The sequence below is a fragment of the Physeter macrocephalus genome, chromosome 9 (assembly GCF_002837175.3).
Source record: "Physeter macrocephalus isolate SW-GA chromosome 9, ASM283717v5, whole genome shotgun sequence".
Lineage (NCBI taxonomy): Eukaryota > Metazoa > Chordata > Mammalia > Artiodactyla > Physeteridae > Physeter > Physeter macrocephalus.
Window position 1 is genome coordinate 32,661,184 of NC_041222.1, and position 26,943 is coordinate 32,688,126.

At 43.2% G+C, this 26,943-nt stretch overlaps 1 protein-coding gene across 6 annotated transcripts in view; it reads right to left on the reverse strand.

The window, feature by feature from the left end:
• Window positions 1–26,943, reverse strand: part of TLE4 (TLE family member 4, transcriptional corepressor) — a 152,233-nt gene that overhangs the window by 23,550 nt on the left and 101,740 nt on the right. For all 6 annotated transcript variants that reach the window (XM_024126816.3, XM_024126815.3, XM_024126819.3 and 3 more), the window contains 6 exons: window positions 6,541–6,660; window positions 5,477–5,530; window positions 4,863–5,015; window positions 3,292–3,424; window positions 2,730–2,923; window positions 2,148–2,224 (listed from right to left, as the gene is read on the reverse strand). In XM_024126816.3, coding sequence (XP_023982584.1) covers window positions 2,148–2,224; window positions 2,730–2,923; window positions 3,292–3,424; window positions 4,863–5,015; window positions 5,477–5,530; window positions 6,541–6,660 — 731 coding nt within the window. The remainder of the gene's footprint in view (window positions 1–2,147; window positions 2,225–2,729; window positions 2,924–3,291; window positions 3,425–4,862; window positions 5,016–5,476; window positions 5,531–6,540; window positions 6,661–26,943) is intronic.

Consider the following 26,943-nt stretch of genomic DNA (forward strand, 5'->3'; position numbering starts at 1 on the left):
GGGGGACGCAAGAGGGAAGAGATATGGGACCATATGTATATGTATAACTGATTCACTTTGTTGTAAAGCAGAAACTAACACACCATTGTAAAGTAATTATACTCCAATAAAGATGTTAAAAAAAATTAAGTGGCAGAGGTGAGATTCAAACCAGTGCAGTCTGGCCTGAAAAAAAAACAAAAAAAACAAAAAAACGAAATTGGGTCATTTGCAGAGACGTGGATGGATCTAGAGACTGTCATGCGGAGTGAAGTAAGTCAGAAAGTGAAAAACAAATATCGTATATTAATGCATATATGTGGAACCTAGAAAAATGGTACAGATGAACCGGTGTGCAGGGCAGAAATAGAGACACAGATGTAGAGAACAAACGTATGGACACCAAGTGGGGAAAGTGGTGGTGGGTGGGTGGTGGTGGTGTGATGAATTGGGAGATTGGGATTGACATGTATACACTGATGTGTATAAAATGGATGACTAATAAGAACCTGCTGTAAAAAAAAAAAAAATAAAATTCAAAAATTCCAAAAAAAAAAATTCTCAGCCATCCTGAAACCCATCAACCTTCCTCCCAAAAGGATCTCAACAATTTTATAATGCTATGTGTCAAGACTGGGGGAAGGAAGGGAGCCCAGCTCAAGGCTCAGAAGTGCCTCCTGAATCAGACCAGCTGGGATTTTACAGTGGTTCACCTGGCCCAAATCCCCACACTGAGACTGTTGTTGCTTCTTTAGATACACCGAACACACTTTCACCCCTCGGGGCCACTGGGCAGCAGCAGAGATGAGAAGCACCACCTCGTCTGGTAGTGGTTACACTACAGTTCTGGGTGCAACTGCCGGTTAACTAAGTGGTAACTCTACAGTGCCTGAAAATGGGATGATACTGCTTCCCACAAGGAACGTCTCCATGCCCACAGGTTCATATGGTACTTGTAGGTATTCAGTTTATTTGATTAATCCTATGGCCTTGTTATTTAGTCACTGTTTGAAACAGACCAAACGTTTACCTTCAAGTACACCAGGGTTCTTGGTCAACAAGACTTGTCAGTCAACAACTATTTGCAGAACACACACAGGTACACAGAATTTTATGGTAATTGATATTTATACCTTCAACTCTCAAGGAACTCAAAGTCTAATTTGCCTTGCCTCCCTTATTAAACAGTCAAATACTTACTGAGCCTGCACTGTGTTTGATGCAATGGGGAAATTTAGGGTAGAGTGTGTAGAGAAGTTACAGAAGGAAAGGCCAAGAACATGATCTATCAGGTGGAAAGTGAAGGAAGGGTCAAGGTCAGGCATGTTTAACACGGTGGAGCCAGCAACATGGGGAACAAAGAAGACACACAGGAAACAACAGGGTGACAACTAAGTGCCTGAGTGTATAAGCAGTGAATAAATAAGCAATGGGAGGTCAGTGAAGGGAGAGATCGGCACATGTCTTCATTCATTCATTGAACAAGCATAAATTGTGAGCACCAATTGTGAAGATGAAGTCAAAGAGCCAAGAGAACTGTGCACAGGTAGTAATAAAAAGGTGCACTGGATTAAAATGAAGGATGAGGAATGACATATGGGGAGAGGTTAGAATGTACAAGAAGAGGCTGGAACAGCTGATGTGTCTGTCTTGCCTTCATAGCTCTAGGGGGTCATGAAAACAGAGGCTCTAAATACCCAGCTTACAGGACAAGAAGCCAATTGAACAAGCCACCTTTTCCAGAAACACAAATGAGCGTCAGACCACACTTCTTTCTTTTCAGCCTTTGAAGTTTTGCCATTTCTTTTCCTAACATGCTCAAACTTTGAGCATCTAGGTTTGCACATAAGACGACTTCTTTCCAGGGCAACAAAAAGAATTGCCTTGCAATCAGTAACAGATGTAGAGAAGACCTGACTGCTGGAGATGCCTCAGCAATTTGCATTTCCATATTAGAAGCTTGAGATTTTAAACTGAAAATACAAAACCCCCCCTCATTACCTCTTCCTTTGTGCTAAGAGAAAATGGAAAATACTTTGCAAAAAACAAAAACAAAACCACCCCAGAAGACACAGGAACTTGCCAACACTGTCTAGCAGTGCTCAGAGTCCAAAGGGCCAGCGAGGGCCCAGACACACAGTGAGCACAAAGCAGAGGCAGGTACTCACGGTTTTCCTCCTGGAATGCCTGTCAGGTTTGGAGGTATTGCTGGAACACGCATGTGATGGTGTGGATCAAATCCAACCTAAAATTTTTCCCAGGCAAGACAACAAAAACAAATATGGTTACATCAACTCATTTCATCCTACTCAGTATCTTTCCAAATCCTAGGAGAATAGATGCTTTAAATTAAAAATGTGATTTTAGAGATAAATACACAAGTACTGATTGATGAAATGATAGGATGTTCATGATTTCATGGTAACGTACTTGGGGGTGGAACAAACATAAAAAAACAGTATTATTATTGAAGCTCATGATGCAGATGAAGGGTTCACTATATTTACTATATTATTTGCTCTACTTCTGTAGGTTTAAAAATTTCTTTTAAAAAAAGGAACATAAAAGAATTCCCTCACCTTACAAAAGAAAATGAATCTCACAATATGATTATATGCAGTTTAATTTTAAATATACACAGGTCCCTTTATAAATCCCTCAAATTTCATAAACTTCCTTAAAAAAAAAAATACGTGTGCAACCCTCTGCGCTCTGGAACACTTTTATGCTGTAAAAGCGCACAAACATACCACTGGCGATCTCCCGTAGGCCGCGGCTGCGGCTGCAGCGGCCGCGGCGGCGCTCATCTGTGGGGAGATGTTGTGCAGCCCCGCGTAGGCAGCTCCGGGGCTGGTCAGCTCCCCATTCATCCCAGCGTGCGGCACGATTCCAAAGGGGGTCGGATATGGACAAGGTACTGCCATTGGGGTCCTTAGGCTCGAGGCTACAGACCCAAATGGAAGGAAGGAGAAAAACCAATGATACACACGAGACAATAATGAAGTATAATGTATATCAGGAGCAACACATTCTTACGTATGTTAAAAAGTAGGATCTAAAGTTCAAATAAGCTTATTTTAATATTCTCAAAAGTCATTCAAGCCTTCATCAGGGTTCATGTCTTCCCCTTATCTTACTGAACACCTACTATGTGTCAGACATGGTAGTGCCAGGTGCTCGATTTGGATTAAAGAACTTACAGCCAGTCAACTCTGGTCATTAGTACTCTTAATGTATTACACTTTTTAAATTGCTTTGATTTCTTTAAAAGCAGGAAGCATAAATATGTAGAGAAACTTTTTTCTCACTAACCCAAGGGGTCGACTCCTGGCGGTTTTCCGGGGACAGGCCTCAATCCAGGAGTGGAATTACTGCCTGGGGTGGGTGCATCGCTTCGTGGAGTAGGGGTATTGGACTTCGACACAGGAGTGGAAGATTTTTCATTCTAACAAGAGACGTAATGGAATACACTGCTAGTTAGCACACAATTTTAACAATTATGTTAAACACTTGAAAAGGTAGAGTAAAAGAAAAGGAAAAAGAAATGGAAAAGATTCTTTAGCATGGGCCTCTCTTTTCACTACTTAAAAAGAGCTATCAATGAAACAAAAAGTGTTTCCTGAGACCACAAAACCAATTTTCAAGAGGACATAAATCAAAGCTGAACTTGGGGCAGAGTAGACCATTTCCAGGAAACTGGTCTGAGTTAGACAGACGCTGACAAATCATGACGTCCCGATGTGACTGGCCACTTGCTGGTCACTTTAATACTGAGTGGTTTGAGTTGGGTTCCTGATGGATTGTTTGTGCCACAAGAGGCTCCCTTGGTTATTAACAGGTCCCGTTAAAAAAGATCCAAGCCTGAATCATCACAGAGATCAGCATAGAGGAGCTGCCATTACAAGGCCGGAAGGCCAAGAGAAAACAACAGAAAAAAACTTAATCTAGCCCTGTGCCAGACACATTCTCCAAAACTGCAGACAAACTGAGGAATTTTCTTTCCCTCAGCTGTGAATTCAAAAGGTTATTTGAAAATGGAATTCGTCTTTTTTTTATTTTTTATTTTTTTGCGGTTCGCGGGCCTCTCACTGCTGTGGCCTCTCCCGCTGCGGAGCACAGGCTCCAGACACGCAGGCTCAGCGGCCATGGCTCACGGGCCCAGCCGATCCGCGGCATGTGGGATCCTCCCGGTCCGGGGCACGAACCCGCGTCCCCTGCATTGGCAGGCGGACTCTCAACCACTGTGCCACCAGGGAAGCCCCCCCCCACCTTTTTTTTAATGCTATGTTACAAGGACACAACTGGTGAGGAAAAAGGAAGGCACACTACATAAAAATGCAATTAACTACACAGCCACAGAAGAAGGGGGCATGGGGAGAGTACCCTGACTTGCAAGCAGTTTTATTTGTGCATTTCTGATTTGTGGTGTGAGTCAAGGTAGACTTTTATAAATGACAGATTACTTTTTAGACAGGAAGGGAAAATTATTGCAATCATATATAGCTTGGTAATTCCAACAAAGCTAGCAACAAAATCACATCCAAGCCAAAAACTAAATTTACCATAAACCACAGGTGACAAAACCATCTCTGTAACCCCAGTATATATTTCTTCGTCTTCGCTGAGACTCGTTTCACTCAATTTCCTCATGTCCCTCCCCCTATCCTTGCAAAAAGAGTCACAAAACATCCATCACCAACAAAGTCAGTGAACCTGCTCTGTTCCAAAAGTACTTGTCAATTCAACTTGAATACTGAACATACACATATACTTGGTGGTAAAAGTCCTATGGAAAAATGTGGAAAACACAAAATTTAAAAACTAATTTAACCTAACCATCTGGAAATGGGAAACGCTAAGAAAGATGGTGAGGAACTGCTTACAAGGCTAAGTTCTTTGGATTTGGAGGAAGGAGTACTGCTGGAGGATGCGATCGAGGCTGGACTGATGGGGGCATCTTTCTTGAGAAGGCGTGTCTTGTCCAGGCCATTCTCTCTTGGGGAATGTGCAGGGCTCCCTCGAGGTGAGGATGGATCCTACAAAGGAACATCAAGGGTATCAAATGCAGCACAGCGCATTCACAGTGCCAGAGCACTCGGTGTGGATGTTTCTAGCCAAAAGTCTTCAACAGCTTAGAAGCAAAAAATGTTCTGGAATAGATCCTAAGACTCATCAAATTGCTGAAGAAAATATTCAGTATAGAGGTCAATGAAAATACTACAAAATTTATAGTACTTATTTAAAACAGAAACAAAAATCAAAACTCTACAAATTTGCAGGTCACTTGCCAAGGTGTGTGCATTCATGGTGGTAACAACACATTTGCACTTCACAGAGTAGAGTAGTAATAAAAAAGGATCAGTAATATAAATTTTTCAGGTAAATAAAACGTGGGCCCCTTCAGAAATTAAGGAAACATTGTGGATACTAGTTGTTGGGACACTAATCATTGTTATAACTGGTTAAGAGCAGGAAGTCAAATAAGCCACAAACATACCTCATTGGAAACGTCAACCACCAAGTTGTCATCACTCTTCTCACCATCGCTGTCCTGCATTGACAATTGAGAAGCATTATCTCCTCCCCCAGCCAAAAAAAGGAAAAAAAAAAAAAGGCAGCCAGATTTACCCTAGGTAAGTCCAGAGTCATTAACTCCTCACATTTTATAAAAACGAACTGCACCAAACAGTCCTAAACACTCTACAATGAACTGTGTTCTTTAATCTTCATGACGATGTTATGAGGTAGGTAATAGGAAACAGGATGATTCCATTGTAGTTAAAAAATTGAAGTTTATGGCTTATTACTCTAGTATCAGGTGCCAACTGGCAGGCCCACACTACATAAACCAGCCTACAGAAGGGTGGGATTTGTTCTGTCAGTGTCTTTCAAAGACCGGATAAAGGGCCACAATTTCTAAACTAGGAGGATTCACGTGAAATTTCAAGCCCTCAGCTTCTTTCGAGGCCTGTGGTCTTGCGGGGCACCAGCAGAGGAAGCGGGGTGGAGGCAGCCTGCCTCCGCACCAGTGAGTCCCATCCCACTTGTTCCCTTCACTGGGTGATCTGAAGAACCAGCCACCGAAGGAAAATGAGCTTCAACTCATGCTAGGGACACATCTGGATGTTTCTGCAAGTTACATTCCACAAAACGTGCTACATTCCTCAGCACAGGAGGTCATCTAGACATTTTAACAGGTTGTCTGTGATTTTACCTTTTTCCTTAACATTTCTAGCTGGCCACAGAAAATTCGACCACCTTGAAATTTATGGAGGGAAGCAAATACATCTAATGGAATAATATGGAACACAAGTCTTCTTTCTATCGGTTGCAGGATAAAGGACTGTTTTGCGGCTCACAGACACATGTGCACTCACTTGCAAACACAGACCTTCAGCCAGCCACTTGAGACACAGCTAGAACTGCAATAATTATTTTTCTCTCCTAGGATGTTGTTATCTTGTGTTCTAGTTTTGGTTGGTAATAGTAAGAGGGTAAAAAGGCCGCTGATTAAAAAGCAAGGTAAACCGCCGCCCCCAAAGCAAAGGCGAGTGAACCTACATAACGAGCTGCGATCTCCTTTTCTTCGGTTTTCTGCTTTTTGCTATCAGAGGAGTAGTCTGTGGAGTTTCTGTGCTTCTCAGCACCTCGGAAACTGGCTGACGGGGATACCGAAGAGCTCTGGAATTAGAAAGGGAAGTGGGGTTAAGAGATGACCAGTCATTCAACAATGTCATTTTTTTAATCACTTGAGACTTGATCTCCTTTTCATTCTTTAGTACACACTCAGACAGAGCTGTTAAGAGGAGACAGGAGAGAGGGGAGGAGGTGAAAGGAAGATGAGAACAAAGGTATAGAGAAAAAAAAGGGGGGGGGGAAGGAGAGAACAAGACAGAAGAAGGAGAGATGGGACAGAGGGAGAGCAGAGGAATAAAAAGAAGGCAGGGAATAGGTTAAACGCAAAAGGCAAAGGGGCTTTGGTCTAAAGGAGAAGTTTATATTTTATCGAGAGAGGAAGCAGATACAAGAGAAAGAGGAGAAAGAAAAGGCAGCCCCCCGCCCACTCTTAATTTGCCAGCTGAGGAGAAGCCAGTATTTCAAGCCACTATAGAGCAACTGAATAAATTAGAGTCCACCTTGAGAGATAATTACTAATTCTTCAGTGAAAAAAGAGAGGTACTCCTTGGGGATTTAAGCACCCAAATATGGTGACACAAAGGTCATACTTACAGAATTTTGCTTTAGTCCTGCATTTAAGGGCCTGGGAGATGCAGAGTGGCAGGTAAAACAACAACAACACGACAACAACAAAACCACACCTACAAAAATGCACTTTATTATTTTTCTGACTCCTAGAGTTTCCATGATCTGCTCTTTTCTTAAACCTCTGGAAATCCAGGAACCCCATTAGGACCAGGGAACAGAAAGATGGTCCCTCCCTCTTAGAATCACAGTTGGGGGTGATCTGTTTAGGCTCAGGCCATGTCTATCATCTCTGCTCTTCCAAAGAGCTCTCAGCTGGAGGAGTACCACACACAGAAAAACACCAGTGACAGAGAAATTCTCTGAAGCACAGAGAATGAGTCTGCCGTCGAGGTCAGGTGGTTACTGGGCACAATGAGATGATATGACAGCTTAAAACCATAGATGAAGAAGAAAGCACTGATGACAACTGTAACTAACTTCAAGGATTGGCTAGTGACTCAGTCCCACACAGAGCAAGGAGAAGCTCTAAAATAAAGGGAGGTATAAGGAGAGGGAGCAGGGCTGAGTGCAGGGCTAACCTGTTGAGGGTGAACTGAAGGCCTGAAGAGCCAAGTCCCTCAGGGGGGCAGCGGGGCAGCACTCCCGAGTACTAGATTAACCCAGGTGGGGTGGGAAAGGGCTCATCTTGGAGGGCACAGGCAAGGAAACTTGGAGATATGGGAAAAATGTTCTAGGAGGAACAAAGAATCACCACCAGAATCTCTGCCTGGCATCCAAATCAATTCAGAAAACTGTTCAGTAAAGCTTTTTCTTCATTTATAATTTTACTCATCTTATATAAAATTTACTCCTTGTACTTTTTTTCTTTACCTTATTAGTCTGTTAGCAATAATTAAGTCTTTTTTCCACCCTTGCGTCGGTATAGCTACCAAAAGATCACCCCCTAGTGGTCAGCTGTGGTGATGGCAACTCCTCCACTAGCTCCAAAGGCAGGGGTGCAGGGTGGGAGTTTGGAGGAGGAAGACTGAGAAGGATCAGTGAGTTCCCATTGATAGAGGCTGGAAAACCCTAAACCCTTCCTTCCTGCATCAGTCCCTTAAATGTCGGCACCAAGCCCTCTAACGATCCCTACTCAAACATACACTCTTACGTTTGGTGGCAGAAAAGATGGCAGGCATTATTCATTAAGGCTGAAGACTGAAGCAAAGCACTAGAAGCCAAACAATTTTAAAAAGTGCATTGATTGCTTCTTGACTTTCATGTATGTCCGCTGGGTTCCAATCCTCATTCCCAAGCCATAGGACTTGATTCAAGGCTTCTGCTTTGCTTTCCTACCATGACCCAATGCAATCAGGTTTTTACAACCATTACCTCTTTGAAATCATGCACACAAACACCATCTGTGAGCTACTACCTAACATATTTAGTGCCAGAGCCTGTATCTAGTTTCTCCCCTCTCCAGTCTATCCTCCACATTTCTGGGATTCATTTCCCAAACAGAGATTCTCACCCTTCCTTAAAAATGACAAATGGTGTCCCATCGTCCATAGGAAAAAAGACCAAACTCCTGAGTATAGCTGTTTTCCAAAGCCCTGCACTCCCTGCCCCAATCCAGGGCCTGGGCCTTGTCTCACAGCTCTGACCTTGTTTCTCCCTGGGGTGCCATCTATTTTCATTGCATTGGCAGACTTTTTTCCTGGCTTTCAAGAACGCCCTTTCCCTCAGTATCTTCCTTTTGAAATCCTCCCTCACCATTCTTAAGAACTAGCTCTAAACGTCACTGTTCAAAGCTCTCTCAGACACTGTCAGGCAGAATTAATCACTCTTTGTTCCCTTAACATTTTGTTCACCCAATGAGTGGAGCACTCCCAATCAATTGATAGCTGTTTGTTTACAAGGTGCTTCCCACTCCAGGCTGTGGGCTCCTGGGGGCGGGGGCACCCACCCAGCGCAGTGAGTGGCACAGAACTGCCAAGAATTTTTTTCGAACTTAAATGACTGAACAACCCCTCGGCACTCCTCAATCTTAATCCAAAATTCATGTGATACATTCCTTTTCAGAGGGCCTCTTGGCCAAACAAATCCACAGGAAACCGTTCACTAGAGTAGGATCTGAGGCGTGGATCCCTTGGATCTGGCAACGTGGCAGCTCTGCCTCCTTCTTCACCTTAATCCTCTACCTACTTCTACACGCCTTCATCCTACTACTGAGATATTTTACAAAAAGAAGAAAAACTGTGTACATGTGTATGATTACTGATACTACACACTTAACGTTATTTTCACTCTGTCAAAAAGGAAAACTGGGGGCTTCCCTGGTGGCGCAGTGGTTGAGAATCCGCCTCCCGATGCAGGGGACGCGGGTTCATGCCCCGGTCCGGGAGGATCCCACATGCCGCGGAGCGGCTGGGCCCGTGAGCCATGGCCGCTGAGCCTGTGCGTCCGGAGCCTGTGCTCCGCAACGGGAGAAGCCACAACAGTGAGATGCCTGCGTACCACAAAAAAAAAAAAAGGAAAACTGATTTTTTTTTAACATCTTTATTGGAGTATAATGGCTTTACAATGTTGTGTTACTTTCTGCTGTATAACAAAGTGAATCAGCTATACATATACATACATCCCCATATCTCCTCCCTCTTGCGTCTCCCTCCCACCCCTCTACTAGGTGGTCACAAAGCACCGAGTTGATCTCCCTGTGCTATGCAGCTGCTTCCCACTAGCTATCTATTTTACATTTGGTAGCGTGTATATGTCAAGGGGGAAGGGTAAGCTGGGACGAAGTCAGGAAAACTGATTTTTAAACGATGACAAAATACTTTCTTAAAACTTAATACTGAATGGTAATGCTTATTGATTGGCACACATGTACAAAGAGTTTTTTTTTTTTAAGTCGGTTGTTTCAGGCACTGTGGACAGTATTTTATTTGTGAATTTAACTGCAGAACAGAGTTGCATGTTGGAGTTTCCTGTAGAATGATCAAGTAGTTAATTATCACTAGCATTTAAAGGTTAAGCTGCACAATAGGCACTGGGGCAATCAGCAATGTTCTAATAACATAATTGCTCTAGAATCAAATTGGACTTGGCACGGACGCTCATCATGAATCTTACAAGTCTACCATTCTGCCACTGGAAGGCCATTTGGATCTTTGCTAGACATGTAAACAGTAGGAATTAAATACTGATAAAGACAAAGTCACGCTTTCACAAGAAAAGCTTATTTTTATTTCTCTATTGTTATTTTAAAAGCTTAGCTAGGTTAGATATTTCCCTAACTTATTACATAAGAAACTTACTGGAGCTGCATTATTACTCCTTACAAATCTACAAACTTAGAAACATTAAACATAAATCTTTCTCATTACAGTTTGATCATGTAAATATACTAGCAAATTTGTTATGAATGAAGAGTCACAATCAGAAAGTGGTGGCCGATGTGGAAAGGGCAAAATACCTTAAATGTGAATTGTTAGTAAAAACCTCTCAAAAATAAAGTAATAACCTAGAATTAAAAAACAAAAAGTTCTGGGGGCTTCCCTGGTGACGCAGTGGTTGAGAGTCCTCCTGCCGATGCAGGGGACGCGGGTTCGTGCCCCGGTCCAGGAGGATCCCACATACCGTGGAGCGGCTGGGCCCGGGGCCCGTGAGCCATGGCCGCTGAGCCTGTGCGTCCGGAGCCTGTGCTCCGCAACGGGAGAAGCCACAACAGTGAGATGCCTGCGTACCACAAAAAAAAAAAAAGGAAAACTGATTTTTTTTTAACATCTTTATTGGAGTATAATGGCTTTACAATGTTGTGTTACTTTCTGCTGTATAACAAAGTGAATCAGCTATACATATACATACATCCCCATATCTCCTCCCTCTTGCGTCTCCCTCCCACCCCTCTACTAGGTGGTCACAAAGCACCGAGTTGATCTCCCTGTGCTATGCAGCTGCTTCCCACTAGCTATCTATTTTACATTTGGTAGCGTGTATATGTCAAGGGGGAAGGGTAAGCTGGGACGAAGTCAGGAAAACTGATTTTTAAACGATGACAAAATACTTTCTTAAAACTTAATACTGAATGGTAATGCTTATTGATTGGCACACATGTACAAAGAGTTTTTTTTTTTTAAGTCGGTTGTTTCAGGCACTGTGGACAGTATTTTATTTGTGAATTTAACTGCAGAACAGAGTTGCATGTTGGAGTTTCCTGTAGAATGATCAAGTAGTTAATTATCACTAGCATTTAAAGGTTAAGCTGCACAATAGGCACTGGGGCAATCAGCAATGTTCTAATAACATAATTGCTCTAGAATCAAATTGGACTTGGCACGGACGCTCATCATGAATCTTACAAGTCTACCATTCTGCCACTGGAAGGCCATTTGGATCTTTGCTAGACATGTAAACAGTAGGAATTAAATACTGATAAAGACAAAGTCACGCTTTCACAAGAAAAGCTTATTTTTATTTCTCTATTGTTATTTTAAAAGCTTAGCTAGGTTAGATATTTCCCTAACTTATTACATAAGAAACTTACTGGAGCTGCATTATTACTCCTTACAAATCTACAAACTTAGAAACATTAAACATAAATCTTTCTCATTACAGTTTGATCATGTAAATATACTAGCAAATTTGTTATGAATGAAGAGTCACAATCAGAAAGTGGTGGCCGATGTGGAAAGGGCAAAATACCTTAAATGTGAATTGTTAGTAAAAACCTCTCAAAAATAAAGTAATAACCTAGAATTAAAAAACAAAAAGTTCTGGGGGCTTCCCTGGTGACGCAGTGGTTGAGAGTCCTCCTGCCGATGCAGGGGACGCGGGTTCGTGCCCCGGTCCAGGAGGATCCCACATACCGTGGAGCGGCTGGGCCCGGGGCCCGTGAGCCATGGCCGCTGAGCCTGCGAGTCCGGAGCCTGCGCTCCGCAACGGGAGAGGCCACTACAGTGACAGTCCCGCGTACCGAAAAAAAAAAAAAAAAAAGAAAAAAAAAAAGTTCTGTATTTTTAAAAAATAAACACATATTGGGATATTGAAAAAACAAGGCAGATGTCTAATAAAAGATAAAAAGGAGGTAAACAGCGAAAATAAGAAAAAAATAATATATATTTATGAATCTTATATGCAAATCCTAATTGCTTTGGTAATAAAAGATAAGCTTTAAAGTCAGTTAATTCCTAACATTATAAATCATGTTATCTCAAAATGAGAAAAATTCTAGATCCTAGTTTGAAATCCAACCTGGACTTTACTAAGGCTACTGATCAAGTCAGCTGCAAAACTGCTACTCTAACAGTAATTCATTCAGTACAGGAATTGGTTTGGGTCAGGGACACTCAGGGGGAGTCTGTTTATGGTGGTGGAGGTGGGGAGGATGGAGAAGGCAGGCTTAAAGCCCTGTAAGACCCTTTACTGATGTCACACCCAAAGCCCTCCAGCAATCTAAACGGGTGACCCCACCATCCCCTTTGCTGTGACTCCTCTGCCACCTCAAGATCAAAGATGACCAGGTATGAGAAAGAGCTCCATAAAGCATTCTCCCGCCCCAAAAGAGACAGTGCTGTTACAATCAGCTAATTATAATAACAGGTAGCACAGATTTTACTAGCAGGCAAGAGCACCTCTCTGGAGTCCAGACTGCCTGGGTTAAAAATCTTCCACTTAATATCCCTGTAGCCTTGAGGATGTTACTCAGTCTCAATCAGTCTGGAGTCTGGAGTCAACAACACCCCACCCACTCCGTCAACCAGGCTGCTCTGAGGGCTAAGTGAAAGAAGCCACATAAAGTATAAGGCACAGCCCTTGGCAAATAACTGAACCCCAGCAATGGCAACTCAGCACTGTGACTGTGTGCTGCACACTATTTACTTACGGAGCTAGTGTGGATCTTCTATTTTAAGCCTCACATAAGGACTATTCTAGGTGTTTGGGTAGCACTGCCCCTCAGCATAGATATGCAGATAATCCATAATAATGGTTCCAATAGGCTGCTATTACCAAAACACATCTCCTTTCAACAATTACAGTAAGGTTTTGGTTCAATACTGCAGGCAAGACTATAAATACCACCTCCACGCTGGACTTTCTAATTTGATTTCAAATGCACATCAAACTCTGCTTTCCACTGGCACAGGTGCAATGCTCAGATGTCCCTGCCCACTTACAAGATCCCAACTGGCAAGAATATGCTATAAAGGTCGAGTGGACAACCATGATCAAGAACTCTATTGCTCATCAGCTGCGGCCTTCAGACACCCCATCTACCTGGCACCAAAGGGTAAATCCATTTTCAAACAGATAAAGAGGATAATGACAGGGCAGAGGGCACCACGAAAATCTGGCCAGGGTGACCCCAAGTCCCGGATTGTCCCCACTTTACACCTGCTGTCCAGGTGTCTTCACTCTCAAAACCAGCCCACTTTAGAAGATGAATATACTGCTACTCTTAACTGTAGTTCTTTCAGTACAGGAATTAGTTTGGGTCAGGGACAATTCAGGGGGAGTTTGTTTATGGCAGTTGGGGCAGGGAAGACAGAAAAGGCAGGCCCAAGAGTCCTGCAGACTCTTTTATTGATGCCATAATCGAAGTCCTCAATCATCGTTTCCTCTGCAAAAGAGTGATATCTAGAAGAGAAACGGATATTGGTGACTTTCTTGAATACAGAAAGGCCAAGGTACTGCTGGAGATCAGCCAGGGACCCAGCCCACTCCTCCTTCCAAGCAGAGGGCCTTCAGGAGGAGCCCTAGCATCCTGAGTCACCCGGACTCAATTACAGTCATTAGTCCTCAGGGCATTTCACAGTTGTAAAACACTTTCAACAAGCTCTGAAGGAAAGGTAATATCGTGAATAAACTATACGAAACTAAACATACCATATCCCAGAGCATTTCTGATTAAGGTTTTATTGTACAGCATTACATAAAATGTTTATATTCCTGTTCACAGAGCTCTTTTTATAATAAAACATTTTAACATGTATTATCTCATTTATAAGGAAATAACCAGGAGAGAGGGAGAAAATAATCCTCAATTGGGGAAAATTAAGTATAAAAACTTTAAAATGAAAATTATTTGGTCAAAATGCACACGTCTTACATACTGACTCATAACACATGCAAATTTATGTAAATTAGCTTAAAATTTATAGCATGCTGGTGGTGAAAAGCCTGAATATGGTAGGGCTCTGAGCCAGTCAGTGGTTGTCAGTTTACTGCTCATTACAGTAAGACTTTTTTTTTTTTTAAATAACCTGCTTGATTAAGGAAGTCATTAAAAACAAAATCTGTATATAATACTCACAGACCTTGCTTTTTTTCAAATTAACATAAATCAAAATTCACCTTCAAAAATGACTGGGACTTTCTGAAGGCCTGCCCTTGATAAAACAATATTTAATATAATCTCCATACAATGTAATGAGTCTGTTCTTAATAAATGTTTCACCTTCTATAACATTTTGTGAACAACATGTTCTTTAAAATGGTCTGTTGTCATCTTTGCCTTACTGCTTCTCTCTGGGTAAGAAAAACTCAGTTCAAGATAAATTTCTTTTGCAGATAGTAATCAAAATTCTATCAAACCAGGGCTTCCCTGGTGGTGCAGTGGTTGAGAGTCTGCCTGCCGATGCGGGGGACACGGGTTCGTGCCATGGTCCGCGAGGATCCCACATGCCGCGGAGCGGCTGGGCCCGTGAGCCATGGCCGCTGAGCCTGTGCGTCCGGAGCCTGTGCTCCGCAACGGGAGAGAGGCCACAACAGTGAGAGGCCCGCGTACCGCCAAAAAAAAAAAAAAAAAAAATTCTATCAAACCAGAGGAATGATTAAGGAGAGAGGAAGTATCTACAACGGTCATGCTATGGCTACCCGAGTCAAACAGCTATGGGTTCGAGACCAGTCTGTACCATCTGCTGTGTGACCTTGGACAAGTTAATGAACCTCTCCAAGCTTCCATTTCTCCAGTGGGTATCGAGGACAACAGGAGTACTTCCTTAGAAGGTGGCTGTGAGGATTAGAGGAGAGTGCGTGTTGTGAAGAACAGTCTGGAGCATCATGAAGAGCTATACCTCTTTGGCTAATGTGGAAAACACGACATAATCTTAGTCCACTTATGGATAAGTACCCACTAAGTACGAAATACAAAGGTGAATGAAATACACCCCTTGCCCTCCAGCAGGGCTGCATGAGTTAAATATACTTAGAATACACAAAAGTCCTACATAATTTTTTCCTTCATGCAGTATCTACAGCACTTCAATATTTAGTCATTCATGTTTTGCTTCCAAGGCTTCAGTGCTATCTATTACTTGGTCAGGAAAAAATGCCATAATAATTTATCAGGTATCAATAAAATTGATTTTAAATTAGAACATTATCTTAATGTCCTCTTGAGGTTTCTTGACTGTTATTTCCTCTTCCTGGAATAAAGCTGTTGGCTCCACCCCAGAACTTTCATTAAATACAGCTCCTTTAGCTGGCAAGCTAAGCTGCTGGAGCATGATGCTTTGACACTAAAGGTACAGGTTTGCTTCTTATATAGGCACCTGAGCTTCCTCTCTTGACAGCCACTGTCTGCGTGTGGTCCAAAGTGTGGGTCACATGAGGAACCAACTGGGGGGATGAGGGGGCCAAGTACATCCCATGACCACTGATGGAGACAGCCCAAAACACAAACTGAATTAATCAAGTAGCCTCACTCCTGATCATCAGAGATGACATAGTATGAACAGTCTCCCAGAAACTGTAATAAAAAGTACCAAGTGCACACAAATGTTGCACAGAAGTCACTTACATCTTTTAAACTGTCTAATCACCCCAAAGTCACTTCATGCCCTTCAGTCCAATGAATGTCCTCAAAGTTTGCAAGACCTAACATTCCTATGTGCATTTGTCCTCCACCCAGAATTTCCTTCCCCTCATTTCTAGATTCTATAAATCTTATATGCAGACACTATGTAAATTACAGTCACATGCACCAGCCACCTTCTTCTGAGATTTTTTTTTCCATATAGTACCTATAAAATATATCCTAAATCATTCATTCTCCTAATGCCTTATAATCAATGTTACTAAGTCTTACTGACACATCAGATGTGGAACACTGAGGCTGACTGCCCTAAAAACAAATGGGGGGGAAGCGGCTGGCAAAATTTTCCTTCCTGCATTTTCTGGGAAGGGTGAATTGGCTTTAGACTCATTCTTGTACTGTGACCTGTTCTTGAATCAAAATATCAACATACTTCTAACAGCTGCTTGGAAAGAAGCTGAAGTAGGGTAGGTGCTCAGAGAAAAAAGTGACTCAGCTTTAAGACTTGGCAAGCTGTATCTTAACGGACCAGAACCCTCATTTTAGTAACTATTAAAATTTATTGGAAAAGAAAATCTTTTCGTGTTGCTGTTTTTTTTCCAGTAAACTGTTTGTTTTGTGTGTGTGGTACGCGTGCCTCTCACTGTTGTGGCCTCTCCCGTTGCGGAACACAGGCTCCGGACCCACAGGCTCAGCGGCCATGGCTCACCGGCCCAGCCACTCGGCGGCATGTGGGATCCTCCCGGACCGGGGCACGAACCCGCGTCCCCTGCATCGGCAGGCGGACTCTCAACCACTGCGCCACCAGGGAAGCCCTCCAGTAAACTGTTTTAATCTATTTGAAAGGCTAAACATTTTTTTTTTCCCCAAGAGTGTTACCTCCACAGAGCCTCATATATATTCTTATGCATTTTGTATGCAAGTATACTCTATACAATATCAGAGGGTAATTCAGCAGGAACAGAGAAGGAAACAACAGTGTACCAATTTAAAGGTAGGCTTCCTAACAGTTTTAATGTCGCTAATCAGAAATGCAAACTCTAGGTCTTCTTCATACCACCTCAAAAGGGCAAAACAGTTTTCAGTGTTCACTTAGCCAATTTGGTTACTGTCATTCATTAAAATATCAAAGTGAATTGTATTCTAGAACAGAACTGACAAACTGAAATATAATGTGAGCCATATATGTATTTAAATTTTTTCTAGTAGCCAGATTTTTACAAAATTTAAGAGAAACAGGTAAGGTGAACTTTAACTGTATATTAATTTAACCCAATGTATCAAAAAGTATCGTGTCAACACATAATCAATATCAAAATTATTAATGAAACATTTTTTTTCATTTTTTTTTTTTAAGTACTGAAGTCTTTAAAATCTGGTTTGCATTTTACACTTACAGCACATCTCAATTTGGACTGGCTACATTTCTGGTGCTCAATAACCACATGTGGTGTCTGGCTACTATATTAGATGACACAGGTCTAAAATTTCTTGAAGTCACAATAGGAATCAACAGGAATTAACACAATCATCTGACACTTTACAGACACTGTCTACCCTCTCTAACCCAGTTGAAAGTCTCTTTCTCAGAGTGCGGGACACCCCCTACTCTTTCATCCCTCAGTGCAGGCTTCTGCCAAGAACGCCCTTCCCTAGCCTCTGAGCAGCTAGCATCTTTTCACCTTTTATTCCTCAGCTGCTTAAATGCCACCTTCTCAGAAAGATCTTGTCGGTGGTGCTATCCAAGGTGATCCCTCCCGGAAAGCCCTACCATAGTCCCTTGTTTACTTCCTTCCTAGCATTTCTATCATGGCCATTATTTTGATTATTTGCTAGTCTCTTCTACTTGACTAGAAATTCTACGAAGACTTGGTCTGCTGCCTCAGTTAAGGGCTGCTGTACAAATGAATGAATACAAAACTTGATCTGCTCATGTATCAATACTCATGTATACGTCTTACTTGCTCCCATAACATTTTTACTATCTAGACAGTAGAGATTATATACTCCTAAAGGGCGTGTACCCTTGGGCTAAGTATTTCTGTGTGTTCTCAGCCCTCCATATGATGACCGCCATGGTCAGAACAGCTGGAGTTGGGGGTGGGAGGCCTGGTGCAAACACACATGCAGAGGAGGGAGGGAGGGGGGCAGCCCTCCAAAGTGCTAATTTGGAAAGTGATGTAGTGACAATTTTCAGGACAATGTTAAAAAGACAGCAAGAGGAAGCAGAGTAAAAAATACAACGGAAATAAAAGTCACAGTGGTGCCAGGCAGAGAATATGGTCAAAGGCGGTGCCTTTTCCCTGTTTGCTCCCCAACGAATCAAGGGCACAGGCCCCCTCCCCCAAGGTCAGCACCAGGCTTGACCTCTGGGTGGGCAAGCAAGAAATATTTGTTGTTGTAAATGTATCAAGGCCACCAATTTTTCTTATTCTAAAAGAGATACATCTTCAGCATAAGGGAGACATTTTTCAACTGGCTCCCCTCTTCCTCGGCTCTCAACATGTACTCAGCAGCTGTCTGCAGCCAGGGAGAAACAAATCTTACTCAAGTCTGAGCACTGAAAAGGCAGGACCTAAATGAACCCTGCCTCACAGACCCACCAGTGAAGAATGCAGGCGTCAGCAGTTCTTTCTGCGGCCACTCATTCAGAGAACAGTGATCCCTGGGGATCTCCTTGAAATGTTTATCTCCCAAGGAGGTTATGGTCAAGGAAAAAAATCCTTAGCACTCCCTTTTTTTTTTTTTTCCGGAGAGGAAGTCACCACACACAGGTGATGAAAGAAAAAGCCAAATATAGAGCAGACAGATAGCATACTTGTTTTTTTAAAAAAGAGCTTTACATTGGTTGATTTTTAAGTCAAAGATGACTATCTCGAGTTTTATGTAAATTTTTAGCATGTAAAGCAACATAAAGCATATTAATATCAGTCAGTTTAAGAAAGTGACTTCTGTATACTGAGGACTAAAAACAAATGAGACACAGATACTCAGACACAATTTCAAATCTGTCCAGAGAAGTGATTTCAAGCAGTGGCTTTTATTTGACAACTAGGTCTAAAGATGCAAGGGCTGATCAAATACGTAAAATACTGGAAGAACAAGCATGAGCTAAGCTGAGACTACTCTAGGCTAAACAGGAAAACAGCATTCCACTAACTGGGGCTGAGATGTTGAAAGGGGGTTCAGGTCACAGTCTAATCCCACCCTGTCCTCCATCTCAGATGATCAGAGGTCAGAGACCTAAATTATAAGGGAGCTACAGCAAAGGTCTCAGAGCTCTGCTTGCCACCCCCGACAACTGTGAGTGCTGCTCTGTGCTCCTGCTGACCTTTCTTCCCTCCTGTCCTTCTCCTCCCTGACCACCCAGCCCTGTCCCACCAGCAGTATCTCTATCAATACTGTCTTCCCCATCGCACTACGGGCTAAAGAGGTTGTTGACCCTTATTCTAACATGTCCTTTTAGGTTAATTACTTTTGTATACTCGGTGTACCCAGTGACATTTAATCACTACAGTGCTACTTGGGTAAACAGAACTGAATGGAGCCGACTGCAATTTGGCATCGAGCTAAATGGTGCGCTAATAGCAGCATGCTGAATACTGGAAGAAAATATTCTCCCTCATCACCCTGAGAAATGAGGGGAATGCCATTCCATCAATCACTATTGTATTAAAAAGGAAGAACCCTAGAGCTCAGTAGTATGCTTTTGCTATTTAATACTAGATATGGCTTGAAAGAATCCTGCACTTTGCAATGTAAGGACACTACAGAAAAGTTTTTGCTGAATGAATGAATGAAGATCAAAATAACTCAAAGTGTAGGTACAACTTTTGTGGTATGAGTGTCTCCCCTCTGACAGCCTCTCTCTTCACACGTGTACGCACACAAGCACACAAAGTCCATCTCAGGATAGCCCTCTGCTAACAGCCAGCACTCTATCATCCTGCTAGTCTTTTGGTTTGTCAGCATCCAGGGCACAGGAATCTAGATGCAGAAGATCCCACGATCTAGTGTGTACAAGAAAGCATCAGGAACAGGGGATTAATCAAAGGTCACGGCACAGACCTCTGAGCCACTGAGAAGCTTTGCTCAAACACACAGCCATGAGCCTCCTTCCAGTGGGAAGGGAGAGTGGGGCAGAGCCAGCCAGATCCCACTGGAAGCAGAAGTGCTTTCAACACCAGCTGGTGGAATGAGGCTTTACTCCTCTGTCAGAAGGGCTAAACAAAGACTTCGCAAGCAGGGCCTGGTGTTGCGACTCCGTCGCAATCCTATGACTTGAGCTGATTGGCTACTCTGTGTGCTGGCTGTTCTAGACACTGGGGACACAAGGGGAATAAGGCACCGTTTTGCAGCACACTGGAGTCTGGAGGGAAGGGGTGGGGGGATGAAATAATCACAGGCTGCAGAGTGAGAGTGCTCTGGTTTCAAGTCGCAGCTCCAACACACACATATCCAACACGTGTGATTCCAGCACTTTAACCCCTCCAGGCCTCAATTTTCATGCCTGTAAAACGGCGACAAGGATATCTGTCCCACAGGATTGTAATAGAGATTAGATGAGCTAAGCAAGAGAAGTGGCAGGTATATACTGCCCTTTCTTTCACGCTTATTTCTGGAATCTGCCCTAGAGGGCGAAGGCCAAGCCTTTATCAGCAACCCAATCAGGGCAAGTCTCCTCTTGCCTTCCTTTGACAGAGGGTCATGGGCAGTTAGTTTCTAAAGCCTCAGATTCTGGGGAAAAGTCACCCTATTTGTCTGGATTCAAACATTTCAGACAGCCTATTCTCCAGTCTGGGAACCTACCTGCCCCCTTGGCTTGGTGCCCTCTTCAGACGTTCTACACTTTTTCCTTATTTGTAGAATTCATGCCAAAGGTGTCAGCATGGCCTTGAGTCAGGGTAACAGAGTGAAGACTAGACTTACACTCAACTTCACTGGAACGTCACAAACGACTCTACAGTGAGTGAGGTATGAGGACTAACGGGGTGGTGGGAACACAGAACAAAGCCCCTGGTTAATAACAGAATACCATCAGCTACTGACTCGAGTACCAGCTAGCTGCCAGGTACTCTGCTGGGCCCTACGGCAGTGACTTGGATCACAACAGAAAGTGAGGATGAGGACCCTATCCTCAGAGAGCACTCTTTCCAAGTAAGGGACATAAAATAAATTATTATTAAGAAATTAATAAATCAATAATATAACAAGTGCAAATGGCAACATGCTACAAAGGAGATAAACTGGATGTTAAGACTACTGACAGGGTGCTCAGGGACAGCCTCTTCAAAGAGAGGACACTCAGGCCGACATGGGAACTGGAGCCCACCATGTGAACAGCCAGAAGAACACTGCTGCAGACAAAGAGAAGAGCACATGTACAGGCCCTGAAAAGGAACAGAAGGGCTGGGTGTCCGCTAGGGAGGGAGCTCGTGAAGGGGCCATGCTGGGAGGAGGGAGGGCCGGGCTGTGCGGGCCCAGCAGGCCATGGTGAAGTCTGTGTTTTATTCTAAGTGCCCTTGAAGGGGAGTAATGAGATGGCACACACGTTCTAAAAATTGTTCAGGAGATCCTTGAAAAGTTCTATGTTACAGGGGGCCAGAGTCAGAGTTAAGACTTTTAAAAGCACTTAAGAGCAGAAAAGATTATGTTGCCTACTTCCACCCTTGGCAATTAAAAATGAAAACAATACTAAGTGTACAGTATAAACCTTACATGAATGCTAAATTTAAAAGAGCAAAATTCTGAATCAGATCATCAAAGCTGAGCTTTCATCATTTTTGGTGTCCTTGTTTTACTAGTGCTGTTAGTATGGGCTTAAGTGAGCCTGCCAGCTAACAGAGCTTTGGAGGGGAAACAGTGGTCCAGCGGGAGATGCTGGTGGCTCGGACTGGAGGGAGTGCTGGAGAAGGGAAAAAGAGGATGGATTTCAGAGAGACGTAGAGGTATAACCCAGTGTCCTACTTCATATTAACATATATGTGCGTATATGCGTGTGTGCACGCACATGCAAGTAAGGATGCATGTATTCCTGAGTGTATGTAGGTACAGATGCATGTATATAATTAGAATGGAATCAAGTTTGTCAACATACTGGTGTCATCTTTATGCATCTGCAATCTGATCTAGGTTTGTCATGGAAAAAGGAAGGCATAAGTCTTAGGTATCCCACAAGAATGCTCCTAACCTTAAGGGGCTCATGGGACTGCGTGGCACATGTGAACAGCATCTTCCAGGCTTATCACAGAATGGGGGGGGGGGGGGGGTTGGAAACAACTGATCTCATCAACCAGAACTAAATTCCTATAAGGTGGCATAACAGGTATTTAAGACAGATGCTAAAGAATAAATGCTGATTCTTTTTTTTTTTTTTTTTTTTAAGGCATGATGGTGTATTTATTTGAAAATTTCAAGACAGGGTACCATGCCATGTAAAAACCTCAACTTGTGCTGTCAGCATGTTAGCCACAAGCCATATGTGGCTATGTAAAAATTTATATTAGTAAAATTAAAACTAAACTTTCCAAGTTGCACTATCCATGTTTCAAATACTTAATAAATGCTGATTCTTACTCAAAGAAACTTAGAAGGAAGGAAGGTAAGACCCATTTCTATGATCATCAGAAAACTGGATGATAAGAGTACAGTGACCATTTCAGAAGGCGTGGGCTTTACGCACTGAGACATCCCATGGGAGAGGTAGGCTAGGCACTGCTTGGGAAGGAGGAATAAGCACTGTTAGGGTCCAAACCTGCACTGAGGCCATTTCAGGCATGTGAGGAGGCTTGGCCAAGTCTGGGAGGAAATGGAAAAGAACAAGGCACAGGGCAGCCAAGACCCCAAAAGGTGTCCTTATTCTGGGATGATGTCATGGGCTGGGATGAGACAAGCGGCAGGGAGCAGCCAATTCAAGGACTAGACGGTGGTTCTCCACCCTGGCTCAATCACCGGTGTCAGAATTACCTGTGGAGCTTAAAAACAAAGCCCCGCCTGGGCCCCACCCCAGAGCAAAGAGGCAGGCAGCTTCCCCTTCAGAGGGGTGGGACTAGGCAATTTTAAAAGCCCCCAGGGAATTCTAATGTTGACACCTACGGCATACTCAGAGAATCAGCTACTCCAGTGATCTGAACTCCTAATCAACTAGACCCGCCTGCCTATTAGCGCAAGTCACCTCCAGCCCTTTCAGAGAGCACAATTAAATTAGCGGCAGTGACAGCAGCCCAGACTTTATCTCCCTGTGGCCTTTCTCTCCAGGAAGAACCACATTTAACTGCAAAAAACCGTGTCTTTCAAAATCATAGTTTGGAGTTGAGAGAGAGGAAAACCGTGATCACGACCATGTCACCAGATGAACCTAGATGCTCTACACATCTCTGAACGCCTGAGTGTGGTGTTCCCACACACGGCTCTACAATGCTGACAAAAGTGATGTATTTTGAGTGCCGTAATTAAAACAGTAATCTCAATAAAGTGAGCATTATGAGATAATTGGCCATCCTCAGGTATTAAGCAAACTGTGGTAAAAGCCAAGGATACTCATCACTGAGGTCAATTACAATAATTGCTTATCTGAATTACATTATTGCTATTGTAAACCCCGCTTCATTTTTTTTTTTTTTTTTTTTTTGCGGTACGCACGGGCCGCGGGCCTCTCACTGCTGTGGCCCCTCCCGCTGCGGAGCGCAGGCTCAGCGGCCATGGCTCACGGGCCCAGCCGCTCCGGCAGCATGTGGGATCTTCCCGGACCGGGGCACGAACCCGTGTCCCCTGCATCGGCAGGCGGACTCTCAACCACTGCGCCACCAGGGAAGCCCCCCCGCTTCATTTTTAAAAAACAATAAAAACTGATATAGCACACACTACAGGGAAATGACCTGAGAAGGGGTTCTTACTGTTCCTGTTGTTTGACTGCTGCAATGTCGCTCGGTCATTTGAGAATTCACATAATCAACTTCTCAGCGCCTCCACTTACACCCTATCCCTTTAAAACAGGTATGTGTCCTCAGCTTTGCAGTCGTAGCTCATTAAGGAAATATGCCTGTCGGACATTTGAGAAGTGGCTCAGAAGGGCAACATATGGTTAACATATAGAGGAAAATGGAGTGGCTCTAAATCAATAACAAAATTAGAGAGTACAACAGAAAACCAAGTACCCATTTCTCTGTGAGTTGCATTTTCCCTCATCAGCAGATTACAGAAGTCTTCACTGCATTTTGCAGAAACTGAGTCTCTCAGTTCTGCTGGTTTATAGCTTGTGGGAAGAGATTTCACCCTCCACATGCTGCTGTCAGCTTGTCTAGATTAGTACTTGGGCTCAAGTAACCAGTAACCAACCATCAAGCAGAAAAGAGTCAGGAAAAGCTTTGAAGACCAGAGGAGGGAAAACAGAATTTCTGACCTTCCTTCAGTTAATTGAAATGTGTTTGACAATTGAAGAGTATAAAACTTCTTTTTCGAGCTGTGATTAAACATCAACACTTTGAAGTTTTATACAGTATTCTTCCCCAGTAATTAACTGCACTAATGAAGTTAATCAGTAGGGAAGAATGCCGTATAAAACATCAAAGTCTCGATGTTTAGTGTCACCATCAGTTCAACTAAACAGTAATAAAGAAATCATTTCTTAAAGCACATTTATGCATGCTCAGCACTTCTATTTACAAGCTCAAATTGTATGATAGGAACATTTTTCAAAACATCCAAAGATGCTATCCACAATGCAATCCAACTGCACTGACAGCAGCAACATACCATTTAATGTAGTGTAATTAAGTGGCCAAGAACGCCACATAAAGCAAAGGAACTGAGACATTTAATCATAGTTATGAGGACGGTTATAAATCTACCATTACCGTGAGAGGAAGGAATGGGGGAAACCCAAGGCAAACAGCCACAAAAAGAACTATGTAACCTGAAGGCTAATGCTAATTATGCATTAGATAGTGGGTTTATCTTCAGTCTGAGAAAAAAAAAAGGGGGCCAAGTTATAAACAAGAACTGCAGACATCAGGCCCTTTCAGGCACTACCAGACAGCAGCGAGTGTGTCCCTTGCCCTTTCCATCGGAACACAGTGTGCAGGGGTGGTAAGAATACTGGGAGGCAAGATCAGCGGTGGCCTTCTCGATGTGAGCTCATAGGTACGAACAGGCTCTCCTGAACGAGGTAGGAAAGCTCCCATCTTGAGCTGGGAGGGACCCGAGAAGTCATCTAGTCCCCTGTTACTCAAGGTATGGTCCACTGTCCAGCAGCAGTGAGATCTCCGGAGAGCTTGTGAGAAATGCAGCATCTCAGGCCCACCCCACACCTACTAAATCAGAACCTGCATTGTAACCAACATCTGTGCTTTTTATGCTTGTTACAAGTTTTGAGAAGCACCTGTCTACTTCAACCATCTCACTTATACAGGAAGAAACCTGAATCCCGAGGGCTGAAGTAACTGGGGCAAGCTAATACAGGGCAGATACTAGAAGATGATCTTCTGATTTTAATAAGAGGCACAGGAAATGATGCCTGCATACTGTGAAAACAAACCAAACCTGTATACAGAGCAGCAAGGCATCATCAATAAAAGAGGACACAAAAGGGGTCAAGGGAATGACAAAGGGGCTTGCTTCATTAGGTCTGACAGATCTGGATGGCTTTAAAACCTATATGACTTTGGTCAAGAATTCCATCAAACACGTATGAAGTGAAAACTTACAAATTCTGTAAATAGGAAAGATGAAAAGGTCATTAAAACGTGTAAAAACAAAACAAAACCCAAAACCCAGAGAAGGAAAAGCTCTGAGGTCTCCACTTTATTTTTTTGAAGGGCGACAGAAAAAAAGAGAGAAAACGTGGCATCTACGGGGCCACCGCATGTGACTGCAGAGGATGTGGACTGCACAACTCCAGGGAGTATAAATTGCACTTCTGCACAACCATGCGTGGCCAGACTAACCCAAGCCCACAAGGAAGTGAGAAGAATGGGCAGGCTTGGTCGAACACATAAGGTTGGATCCAAAGGTCAATTAGGATTCCGGAGGACGAAAAAAGGGGAACAAGAATGTAGGCTCGACTTCCCTGGTGGTGCAGTGGTTAAGAATCCGCCTGCCAATGCGGGGGACACGGGTTCAAGCCCTGGTCCGGGAAGATCCCACATGCCGCGGAGCAACTAAGCCCGTGCGCCACAACTACTGAAGCCCGCGTGCCTAGAGCCTGTGCTCCGCAACAAGAGAAGCCACCACGATGAGAAGCCCGTGCTCAGCAACGAAGACCCAACGCAGCCAAAATAGATGAATAAATTAAAAAAAAAAAAAAAAAAAAGAATGTAGGCTACATAAAAGCCACTGAAGCAATTTCATCAGAATTGTTAATCGTGTAACAAATGTCACTCTCCCAATGAAATATGAGCCCCAGGAGGGCAGACAGTTTTGTCCTGTTCACCACTATTATTCCCAGAGCCTAAGTACTGTGCCTGTACTGAGCTAGCCACTGAATAACAAAATTTTAAAAACATTTAACAGATAAGTTTTGTGGCTTATTATATGTAGATTGGCACTGTATTTAGCATCATACAGCAATTACTAATGACACTGATGATGAAATGGAACTGACAGAAATTTAACTCTTGGGACCATTAGTTTCCTAGGGCTGCCAAACAAATTCCCACAAACCAGGTGGCTTAAATAATGGAAACTTATTCTCTCACAGGTCTGGAGGCTGAAGTCTGAGATCAAGGTGTTGGCAGGGCCATGCTCCCTTTGAAGGCTCTAGGGAAGAATCCTTCCTTGCCTTTCCAGCTTCTGGTGGTTGCTGGCAATCCTTGGTATTGCTTGGTTTGTGGTAGCATAGCTCCAATCTCTGCTTCTGTCTTTACATGGCCCCTCTCTCTCTCTCAGTTTATGTACTTCCCTGGCCCCAATAATGATGACAATATCACTGAAGTGTCTCAGGAACTATTTCTTCTAGATGACCTTCC